The sequence below is a fragment of the Muscardinus avellanarius genome (assembly GCF_963383645.1).
Source record: "Muscardinus avellanarius genome assembly, chromosome: 15".
Classification (NCBI taxonomy): domain Eukaryota; kingdom Metazoa; phylum Chordata; class Mammalia; order Rodentia; family Gliridae; genus Muscardinus; species Muscardinus avellanarius.
The window spans coordinates 50,243,161-50,255,513 of record NC_137801.1 but is presented as its reverse complement, the minus strand read 5'-3'; the positions used below and the strand labels follow the sequence as shown (position 1 = coordinate 50,255,513).

General features: G+C 37.8%; 1 protein-coding gene across 5 annotated transcripts in view; it reads left to right on the top strand.

The window, feature by feature from the left end:
- Window positions 1-10,748, top strand: part of CCDC88A (coiled-coil domain containing 88A) — a gene marked incomplete at both ends in the record, with an annotated part of 155,010 nt that extends 144,262 nt beyond the window's left edge. For 3 of the 5 annotated variants that reach the window (XM_080712082.1, XM_080712083.1, XM_080712081.1), the window contains 3 exons: window positions 3,417-3,685; window positions 3,881-4,340; window positions 10,684-10,748. In XM_080712082.1, coding sequence (XP_080568208.1) covers window positions 3,417-3,685; window positions 3,881-4,340; window positions 10,684-10,748 — 794 coding nt within the window. Of the gene's footprint in view, window positions 1-3,416; window positions 3,686-3,880; window positions 4,871-10,683 lie in introns of those variants that run through there. The other 2 variants (XM_080712084.1, XM_080712080.1) reach the window with 2 other exon arrangements.
- Window positions 10,749-12,353: the final 1,605 nt, after the last annotated feature.

Genomic DNA, 12,353 nt, shown 5'->3' with positions numbered 1-12,353 from the left:
CAGAACAGAGTTGGGGGCAACAAAGTTGGAGGTAGTATGAAATTTATGGAGTGTAAAGTGTGAAATCCATATGACCTATGTTTGTAACATAGTTCTTCAGAACATTTATGCCTTTTACATTGTAATACAGATGTATTTCAATGTATACAAATGTAAAAACAGGAGCAGTTATTTTGGTTTCAGTTTTTCATCTTCACAGATGAAATAATATGGTTATATTTCAGAATTCTAATTTCTTATGTAATATTTGTCTTTGACATCTCAGTGATTGTCCTTTATTTTCTCACAATAAACACATTAAACTTGTATTACTCATTTTAGAATACTATTAGCTTAGTTTATCTACAAAATAAGGCAAAGCTTTGTTCTTGTTTGTTTAATTTGAGAAGCAATTGTGTGTGTGTGTGTGTGTGTGTGTGTGTGTGTGTGTGTGTGTCTGTCTGTCTGTCTGTCTGTCTGCCTTACAGGAGCTATATATAAGCATATGCCTCATATAAGTAATCCAAGCCAGGCATGGTGGCGCACGCTTGAATCCTAGTACATGGGAGGCTGAGACAGGAGGATCACACAAGTTCGAAGCCAGCCTCAGCTACTTAATGAGGCTCTCAGCAACTTAGTGAGACCCTGTTTCCAAATAAAATAGAAAATAGGTCTGGGTGTGTAGCCTGGAGGCAGAAAGTCCCTGGGTTACATCCCCAGTATCACTAAGTAAATAATCCAAGGTTTTTCTCCAGTCAAGCGTGTGGTTGTGCACACTTGAAATACCAGTACTTGGGAGGCTGAGATAGGAGAATCTCAGGTTCACGGCCAGCCTTAGCATATTTAGTGAGGTCTTTCACAACTTAGACTCTATTTCAAAATAAAAAAAAAAAGCCGGGAGTGGTGGCACATGCTTGTAATTCCAGTACTTGGAAGGCTAAGACAGGAGGATCATGGGTTCATGGCCAGCCTCAGATAACTCAGTGAGACTCTGCAACTTAGTGAGACCCTGTTTCAAGATAAATAATAACAAATAGGGCTGGGGATGTAGCTTAGAGGTAGAATGCCCCCCTGGTTTCAATCCCCAGTACCACCAAAAAAGAAAGAATTTTTCTCCCTTAATTTTTTGAGTGAGAGTGTATGTGAGGGTTGGGGGGGGGCAGAGGATTGAACCCAGGGGCCAGGGGTGTTCTACCTCTGAGCTATAGCCCAGCTCTATTTTATGTTTTGTTTTTTTTAATTTTGAAACAGGGTCTCAATAAGTTGCTGAGTCTATCCTTGAACTGGCGATCCTCCTGTCTCAGCCTCCCAGGTACTGGGGTTAAGTAATGGGCCACTTCTCCTGGCTTCTCTTGATTTTTATGCATTTTAAGATAATATTTTTATATAAAAGATATATGGAAACCTTGATTAAAACCTTTGTCCTTGAAGATATATTGCCTTTTCAAATACTGAAATTGTGCCGGACGTGGTGGTGCACACTTGTAATCCCCGCGCTTGGGAGACTGAGACAGGAGGATCACACAGGTTCGAAGCCAGCCTCAGCTACTTAGTGAGGCTCTCAGCAACTTAATGAAACCCTGTTTCCAAATGAAAAATATAAAATAGGTCTGGGAGTATAGCCCAGAGGTAGAAAGCCCCTGGGTTCCACCCCCAGTACCACACACACAAAAAAAAAAACCTGAAATTGTTTAACCAATTTATTATAGTTATTCTCTGTAGTCCAAAATTGTCAAATTGCATAATGAATGCATTTGTTCTTTTGCATTTGGATTATAAAATTATTTTGTCTAGCTGGGTGTGGTGGCACACACTTGTGATCCCAGTTCTTGGGAGACTGAGATAGGAGGATCACAGGTTCATAGCCAGCCTCTGCTACTTAGTGAGAGTGAGACTCCACTACTTAGTGAGACCCTGTTTCAAAGTAAAGAAAAAATAGGGCTGGAAGTGTAGCTTGGAGGTAGAATGCCTGTGAGTTCAATTTCCAGTTCTGGAAAAAAAAGGGGGGGGGGCTGAGGATGTAGCTCAGGTAAAATACCCCTGGGTTCAATCCCTAGTACCTAAAAAAAAAATTTTGGGGGGGGGGTGGGGGAGGCCTGGTGGTGCATGCATGTAATCCCAGTACTTGGGAGGCTAAGACAGGAAGATTGCAGTTCTCTGCCAGCCTCAGCTACTTAGTGACACCCTCTGCAACTTAGTGAGACCCTGTTTCAAAATAAAGAATAAAAAATAGGGCTGGGGGTATAGCTCAGAAGTAGACTGCCCTTGGGTTCCATCCCCAATACCACTAAAAATTTTAAAAAAATTGTCTCATTTATAATTTTATCATTACCATTAGGACTTGGTGATGCACACCTGTAATACTAGTACTTGGCAGGCTGAGACAGGAGGAAGACAAGTTTGAAACCAGCCTCAGCAACTTAGTATGATCCTATTATCCTATTTCAAAATTTAAAGAAGGGCTAGGGATGTAGGTCAGAGGTAGAATGCCCCTAGGTTCAATCCCCTAAACAAAAATAAGAGAGAGAGAGAGAGAGAGAGAGAGAGAGAGAGAGAGAGAGAGAGAGAGAGAGAGAGAGAATGTTACAATTTAGATAAAATCTTTCATTACCTACTTTACTTTCTTTAATTAGGAAGCCATTTTCTGTCTTTACTTACCATACAGTTTGCTGCTGATTAAAACAAATCATTACTTTTAAGGAAAAGCATACATTTTAAGGAGTTTTATTCCAGAAATGGCTAATTTTTATTCTATACACCATAACTTTAACTGAATCTTTTAAGTCTATATCAACAGTAGAAAGCAGGAATAATCAGATGATTAATTCATTAAGAAAAGAATAAAATATTTGATTTTATATTTTTACTGGAATTTTCTCATTATATCATGTCTCCATTTGACTTCTGAGGACATCAGAGAAGGAAAATTAGAATTTTTGTTTTTGCATAGAGTATGGAGGTAAAAGAAAAATTTTCCAGCTGGGCATGGTGGCACACGCTTTTAATCCCAGCATTTGGGAGAGGCAGAGTCCGGGGAATCAGAGTTCATGGACAGCCTCAGCTACTTAACAGGCCATTTGCAAATCAGTGAGACTCTGTTTCAAAAAATATAAAGACTAAAAAATAGGACTGGGGGTGCAGCTTGGAGGTAGAATGCCCCTGGGTTCCATTCCCAGTACCGCAAAAAAAAAAAAAAAAAAAAAAATTCCTCCTGTACAGCTTACAATATTTGTCAATTTGACAAAATAAGGAAAAAGCTATGGCAGGCAGTTTTAGACTGATGAAAAAGTAACATGGTTTATTAATCATTTCTAATAAAGCTTGAAAATAAGATTGGCAATTCATGGAATAAGAGCCCACTTAACAAATGTTACTACTTACATAGTATTAATTTCATTTCTATTATTGAAGTCTCAACATACCATTTACTCCAAAAGCAGGTGCACTTAATAATCAAAGCAGGCCACAAAGCCACAGCAGTGGTGAATTTAGCTTGCTTCATGAACATGAGACTTGGTCCAGCAGTGGTAGCAGTCCAATCCAGTACTTGAAAAGACAGACCAGATCAAGTCCAGTGCTCCAGCACAAAATGCCTGAAACATTAGAAAGTCGAGCACATCACAGGATCAAAACCGGTTCTCCTGGAAGTGAAGTTGTTACTCTACAACAGTTTTTGGAAGAAAGCAACAAGCTTACCTCAATACAGGTTAGTTCTATGTATGGTGACCTTATTTAAGATGAATGCCACAAATTAAATGTCTATGATTGAACTTTACAACTTTTTTAAGATTATGTAGTGTTAAGATATACTGGCAACTTTAATCCCATAAAGCTCAATATATCAGGAAAATCAGAACATGACTGTATTAACTAATTTGCTTTGATTTTTGTTTTTATACAGTTAAAATCCTCAAGCCAAGAGAATCTTTTAGATGAAGTAATGAAAAGTTTGTCTGTCTCTTCTGACTTTTTGGGCAAAGACAAACCAGTTAGCTGTGGACTGGCTAGGTCCGTAAGTGGAAAAACACCAGGGGACTTCTATGATAGACGGACAACTAAGCTTGATTTTGTGAGACCTGGTCCTCGAAAGGCTGAAGATGCATACTTCATTAGTTCTGCAGGAAAACCTACACCAGGTACCCATGGAAAGACGAAATTAGTAAAAGAAACCTCTCTGTCACGACAATCAAAAGATAGCAATCCTTATGCCACTTTACCTCGTGCAAGTAATGTGATCTCTACTGCAGAAGGAACTACAAGAAGGACAAGCATCCATGACTTTTTGACCAAGGACAGTAGACTGCCCGTGTCAGTTGATTTACCACCGGCTACTGCTGATAGCAACATCACTGCAGCATCTAGTGAGTACCATTTACACCAGTGGTCCTCTTATGTACTTCATGGTCCAACACATGTAGATTTTCATACCCAAAATGATGTAGGTACAGATAGGCTCAAGTCTCAGTATGTTCAGGCTAGAACCTCAAGAACGGGAAGGTCACATTTTCTAAAACAATCTTATGCCACTGTTAGTATGTCTAATGACAGACTTGGAATATCAGCTGAAGATAGCAAAGGGTCATTTACTATGGTTCATTCATCTCAGCCATTCTTATCCTTGAACACAGAATTAGTTAGTAACATAACTGGGTTACCTGCCAGACCAGTCACTAGAGAAACTGACCAGGCTTCTGCCTCTTTGGATAAAGCTGCACAAAAAGATAATGAACAGTTGTCTTATAGTCAGAACCCTAGTAACAGTAACCCACAGTTCTCTACAGATGTCAGTAATCTTATCACTCCTACATGCCTCTATTCTGATGACACAGAAGCTGCATTGTTGGTTTCTGAGGATAATCAAACTGTTTGGTATGAGTATGGTTGTGTATGATCAAAACTGCATAATACATTGATGTTATTTAATATACACTGTGCTTCTCTAATCTTACTTGAAGAGCTGCTATTGAAAAGTAACATTTGGCTAGGTTTATATTTTTAAGATTGTTGCATAGTCTTCAGTTGTACAACATAGCATGTATATAAACATGAACCTGTAACCACACCAAATCCTGCATGAAATATTAATTGCATTGTTTATTTTCTGCATGCATTTAAAACTCTCAACAGTAGGTGTTCTTCTTTCACATTTTTGTCACTTGATAAAACAATATTGTTTTGATATCCAGAAGCATGTTAATGTAGTTGCATGTTTTGTTACCAAGAAGGTATTTGCAAGTCATATTTGCTTTTTTTCTGTTCTCTTTCCAGATCATTCTCTATTCTTTCTTTTTTCCTCCTAGAATGTGTACTTCAATGCATATGTACAGTATTAGTAAGAAAACATGTAAAAGATGTCATTTTCCCGTGTCATTTAATTATATGCCATCATTCCTGTTATATTATCAAAGAAATAGTAATTTAACACTTGATGTAGCAAATATTAACTAATATCCATGTTTATAAAACACTATTCAGATTAAAACATTGTTAATATTCACAAATTTAATAGTAGTCCTAGAAAATCTCATCAAACTTAAATGTGATATACATGGTGACAAGGAACATTTGTATTAATTTTTTCATTGTCCTTCATCTGATAAATACAAGAACTTAAGTACTATCCTTCAAGATGACTTATTGGAATCAGTAACACAATAGTTTTCCAGTTCCTTTTTTATATAAAATCAAAGAGAAATAAACTAAATCATACTCAATATGTTGAAAGTTGGTATTTTTACTTCTACTCAAAAGGGGTAGCAAGCTGGGCATGGTGGCGCATGCTTTTAATCCCATTACTTTACTTGGGAGACTGAGACAGAAGAATTGCAGGTTTGTGGCCAGCCTCGGCTACTTAGTGAGGACCTGTTTCAAAATAAAGGATTAAAAAAAAAAAATAGTGCTGGGGTTTAGCTAGAGGTAGAATACTCCTGGGTTCAATCCCCAGTACTGCAAAAAAAAAAGAAAGAAAAACAGTAGCATGTTTACAAAGTGCTGAGAATTGTTACTTCTATAATATATATCCTTAAAATAATTAAAAAATTAATACATCATGATAAAATGTAAAAATAGAATGTGTAAGTGTAACCTTTAAACAAGTATGTTTTTACAGGAAAATTTTAAAACTAAAAATACAAATGCTTTAGCTAAAAAATTCATATAAGATAAAGATCACATTTACAAACTCTGACTTGAGAATCATAAACTTTTATATTTCCAGCCTAGCATGATGGTACATACTTGTATTCCTAGTACTTGGGAGGCTGAGACAGCAGAATAATGTGTTTGTGTCCAGCCTCGGCTACTTAGGCCCTCTGCAACCTATTGAGACCCTGTTTCAAAATAAAGAATAAAAAATAGGTCTGGGGTATAGCTTAGAGGTAGAATACCCCTGGGTTCAATCCCCAGTTCCACCAAATAAATAAATAAATAGAGTATATTTTGTGTTTATATTTTTAAAAATCAGATAAACTTGTATCACTAACACTCAGAATATTAAAAAAAAAAACCTGTAACTTGAGCATGTTGGCACATACTTGTAATCCTAGTACTTGGAGGATCATAGGTTCAAGGCCAGCCTCAGCAACTTTGTGAGGCTCTCTACAACTTAGACCCTGTTTCAAAATAAAGAATAAAATAGGTCTGGGGGTATAACCTCCAGGTTCAATCCCCAGTACCACAAAAACAAACAACAACAACAAAAGAAAAACACCTGTAACCCTTGATTCACTTACTTCTGGAGAAGTATATCTTGGCTTTGTCTCTGGAAGGTTTTTGCCATTTTGATTCAACCTAAATATTACTGGTAATAACTCAGCCTATGTCTGGAAGGAATGCCCTTAAATGTAACTTTCTAAGTGAGACAGAATTGTCATTTTATACTTTTTTTTTTTGAGTAGTTGCTATTGTTACTATTAAACTAAAGGAAAAATTATTTTGCTTAATAAAATTTACGCCCTTTGTAAAGTAAACTAACTTCTTGAATTAACACAAGGCTCCTTCCATTTATTTCATTGTCCATGCTCCCGCCCCCAATAATTATTACTAAAAAATGTTTCTGGTACAAGTAATCAAATGAACACAATCGGAAATTTTTCAGTTTAGTACCATCTAACATTTTCCATATGCATTATTCTATTTTACTGTCAGTTTTTGCCTGGTCATTCCTAACATTTCAAATATTTTTGGTTGAAGGGTGTAATTATGTATTCCTCCAATCCCAGGATTTAGGAGGCAAGGAAAGGAGACTCACAGGTACAAGGACAGCCTCAGCAGTGTAACAAGACTCTTAACTTAGTGAGAACAAAATAAATTTTTAAAAATAAATAAAACAGGGAGAGGCTGGCGTAGTCAGGCATGCTTGTAATCCCTATACTTGGGAAGCTGAGACAGGAGAACCAAATCAGAGGTTTGCAGCCAGTCTCTGCTACTTAGTGAGGCCCTCCACAACTTAGTGAGACCCTGTTTCAAAATAAAGAATAAGCCGGGCGTGGTGGTGCATGCTTGTAATCCCAGTATTTGGGAGCCTGAGACCAAAGGATTGAGGTTTGCAGACAAACTCAGCTATTTAGTGAGGCCTTCTGCAACTCAGTGAGACCCGGTTTCAAAATAAAGAATAAAAAATAGGGCATGGGGTGTAGCTCAGAGGTCGAATGCCCCTAGGTTCCACCCCCCAGACCCGCAAAAAATAAAAAATAGGAATAGGGGTGTGGCTTGTAGGTAAAATGCCCCTGTGTTCAATCCTCAAAAATGCAAAAGAAAAAAAAATGGTGCTAATATTCTCTTTTCTTTTTTTTATAAAAAGATACAGTTTAATGGTAAAAAAAAAGATACAGTTTAATGGTTAAAAAAAAAAAGATTAGATGAGGGCCAAATATAATAGCTTTTTGTTGTTTTGTGATATTGGGAATTAAATTCGAGCATTCTACCTCCAAGATACATTCACACCCTCCTCACTTTTTGGTACTGGGGATTGAGCCCTGGGGGTATTATTACTTCAGAGCTACACCCCCATTTTTTAAATTTTATATTTTGTGGTACTGAGGGTAGAATCCTGGGGCTTCTTTTTTACCTCTGGGCTATATTCCCAGACCTGTTTTATACTTTATTTGGAAACTGTCTCACTGAGTTGCTGAGAGCCTCACTAAGTAGCGAGGCTAGCTTCGAACCTGTGCGATCCTCCTGTCTCAGCTTCCCAAGCACTGGGATTACAAGCATGCGCCACCATGCTGGCCCCATTTTTATTTTGAAATAGGGTCACACTAAATTGCCAAGGGTCTTGATAAATTGTCAGGGCTGGCCTTGAACTTGCTATCTTCCTGTTTCAGCTTCCCAAGTACGAGGATTACAGGCATATGCCACCACCCTCAGCGTCCAGCCCCCCCTTTTTTGCGGTACTGGGGGTGAAACATAAAGGCATTTTTCCTCCGAGCTATACCCAGCCATATTTTGTTGGTGGTGGTGGCACTGGGGTTCCTGGAAGCCCTTCTACTTCTGGGCTACACTCCCAGACCTATTTTTATATTTTTATTTGGAAACAGGGTCTCTTAAGCCAGTGAGGCTGGCTTCTAACCTGTGCAATCCTCCTGTCTCTACCTCCCAAGTGCAGGGATTTCAAGCATGCACCTCTGCCCCCAGCCCCAGCCCTATTTTTTTTATTCTTTATTTTGAAACAGGGTCTCACTAAGTTGTGGAGGGCCTTACCAAGTTAGCCGAGGCTGTCCTCGAACTGCGATCCTCCTGCCTCAGCCTCCCAAGTACTGGGATTGCAAGTATGTGCCACCATTCCAGGTCAGCCTCTCTCCCCCAGCCCCTTTTAAATTTTTTCTTTTAAATATACTCTTTCAAGTCTCATTAAATTGCTAAGACTGGTCTTGAACCTGCTATCCTCCTGTCTCAGCCTCCCAATATTGGGATTACAGGTGTGCACCACCCTGCCCAATTTATTATTTATTTTCCATATTGAGTCAAAGATTATTTTACAGCCAGGGTTTGGTGGTATAAGTTTGTAATCCCATTTCTTGGGAGGCTCAGAGGAGGATCATAGGTTTGCAGCCAGCCTCAGCAAGTTAGGCCCTCCACAACTTAGTGAGACCCTGTTTCAAAATAAAAAGAACTGGGTATGGTAATGTATGTTTGTAATCCCTACTTGGAAAAAACAGGAGGAAGGCAGTTTCCTGGCCAGCCTCAGCTACTTAGTGAGGCCCTCTGCAATTTAGTGAGACCCTGTTTCTAAAAAAATAAAGAAAAAATAGGGCTGGGAGTATAGCTCAGAGGTGGAATGTCCCTAGGTTCAATCCCCAGCACCACAAATAAATAAGTAGCTGGGCGTGGTGGCACATGTAATCCCAGTATTTGGGAGGCTGAGACAGGAGGATACTTAGTGAGGCCCTTTGCAACTCAGTGAGACTCTGTTTCCAAATAAAGAATACAAAATAGGGCAGGGGAATAGCTCAGAGGTAGAATGCCCATCCCCAGTACCCACAAATGAATGAATGTATAAATGAATGAATGAATAAAAAGTAAAATAGGGCTGGAGGTGTAGCTCACAAGCAGAATGCCCCTGGGTTCAATATCCAGTACCACACACAAACAAAGGTGTTTAAAGGTAGTTCTGACTTCCATAATGTTATTTTGTTTTAAAATATAAAGAACAGTCTTTAAGTATCTATCAGAGCTGGGCATGGTGGTACATGCTTGTAATCCCAGCATTTGGGAGGCCGAGACAGGAGGTTATGATTCACAAACAACCTCAGGCCCCTTGCAACTCAGTGAAACCCTGTTTCAAAATAAAGAATAAAAAAATAGGGCTGGGGGTGTAACTTGGAGATAGAATATCCTTGGGTTCCAACCTCAGTAACTGCAAAAAAAAAAAAAAAAAAAAAAGTATCAGATTAATAAATTCCCCAAGGCCAGGCATGGTGGCGCACGCTTGTAATCCCCGCGCTTGGGAGGCGGAGACAGGAGGATCCCGCTGGTTTGGAGCCAGCCTCTCTGGCTTAAGAGACCCTGTTTCCAAATAAAAAAATAGGTCTGGGAGTGTAGCCCGGAGGTAGAAGGGCTTCCAGGAACCTCAGTACCACCAAAAAAATCAATAAAAGTAAATAAATAAGCCAGGCGTGGTGGCGCACGCTTGTAATCCCCACGCTTGGGAGGCTGAGACAGGAGGATCACACAGGTTCAAAGCCAGCCTCAGCTACTTAGTGAGGCTCTCAGCAACTTAGTGAGACCCTGTTTCCAAATAAAGTATAAAATAGGTCTGGGAGTATAGCCCAGAGGTAGAAAGCCCCTGGGTTCCACCCCCAGTGCCACTAAAAAATTAAAAAATTTATATAAATAAATAAATAAATAAATAAATAAATAAATAAATTCCCCAAGATGGGCGTGATGGCACATGCTTGTAATCCCAGTACTTGGAAGGTTGAGACAGGAGCAGCACAGTTAGTGGCCAGCCTCAGCTACTTAGGCCCTCTGCAACTTAGACCCTGTTTCAAAATAAAAAATAGTGCTGGGAATGTAGCTTAGAGGTAGAATATCTCTGGGTTCAATCCCTGGTACAATAAGTTGATTAATTAGTTAATTCCCCATACAGTAGTTACAGATTTCTTCTTCTTGCCCTATGCCAATAAGAATGCTTTAGGTTCTCATCTTCATGAATTGTGGTGTTTAACTTTTGACTAAATAACATGAACTGCTTTTCTCCTGCAGATGTGGACAAAGTACAAGAAAGCAGAAATTCAAAAAGCAGGTCTAAGGAGCAACAAAGCTCCTAATTCTATTGCCCACTACATGACATGTGGGCCAAGTGGTGAGTTTACTGCTTAAAATGTGAATGAGATTATTCTCATTTGTACAAACTAACCAAATTAAATATGAGAATGAGTGCACTTTGCATTAACAGATGTAAATATTGCTTGCTTCATTCATCAACTTTCTGTCCTACTTACTTAGTAAAGCAAGATGAGTTAGTTGCCAAAGGTTTTTGCCTATCAGTGCAGGGGACAAACTTTAAAAAAAATTATTTTTAAATTTTAAATTTAATTTTACTGGTGAATAGTGGTGAAGTCTTGTATGGTAGGAATACAACTCCCCACAATTTTCTTGATAATTGATAAAAAATAAACTAAGTGCCTATTCTGTGAAGAGCCACTCAAAGAAAAGTTGTCTGATTTCCTCTCACACTTGCATTCCCATAGAAATATCTAGTGCATGCTATACTTACAGTGACTGTTCTGTAATTAATATCTCTCTTATCTTTTTAAGCTTTTCTTATATTTTCTTTCTTCTTTCTACTTTCCAACTAAATGCAGAGAGAAAAGTGTCCTTCAGTTTCTCAGTATGAAGCCTTTATTTCTGAAGTAACAAGACACCTAGCAACTATAGGAACCATTTTTTAAAAATCTTTTAAGGTGACTATTCAATCCTTCGTGAATAGAGCAGGAAAGAAATACAAACCTTCATTCCTTCCTTGAATCAAGGAGCACTACTGGATTCAACTGCCAAAAGTTTAGAAGGTTTTAGGACTTAAGTACATTGTATTGTTAAGCTCTACTGAATAAAGGACATTCTCTCACTAAGGATCAAGCGTTTTAAGGTCAAGTGTTAAAAGTACTCCAAGAACAATCTACTTATTTCATTATTTGTTTATCAATTTATTCATATTTGCTTAATGCGTCTGCTAAGTATTAGCCAAAATCTAGCCATTTATATTTAGTTGTGTAAATCTAAATTAAATGCTGTAGTATTTTGTGGAATGTACTATAATATATCAAGATACAGAGAAAATTGTTTTAGCATGTCAAAGCCATTTTTGGTTAGACTGCATGTGTTGGTACTTTTTTAATGTTAATTTTGATGTACTTCAAGAGAAGTTCAGTTTATAATCTGGAAAGTCCATAATGAGATATAGGAATTATAAAATAATTAATATTTCCATATTTCCTACTAAGCTACACTAAGCATTCATTCATGGATCCAAGATACAAGTGTTTTTCTGAAACTTTTTAGTAAGATGGTTTTCCAGTAAATAGCATTCACTAAGTAAAGCTCTTATGTTTTAACTCATTTCACATCTTTACTATTGGGTTATGTATTAGTATGCTTTTTTTTTTAACTTGAGAGCTGACTGTTGCTTAAGAAGTTCTCTTATGGCAAAAATAATGTAAATAATTTACTATGATCTGCATTTTGCCAGGAACTCATTTATTATTAAGGTCATCATTTATTAATAAGAAATTTTTCTGGTTTGTCCTTTATAATATTACATTAAAATTGATAACTGAATAACAGATACTTTTGAAATATTTGTATGCATTTGTTACCTTAAAGATTTGGAAGAAGCACAAAAAGGTAGATTTAGTTAACTCAGAGAAACATCA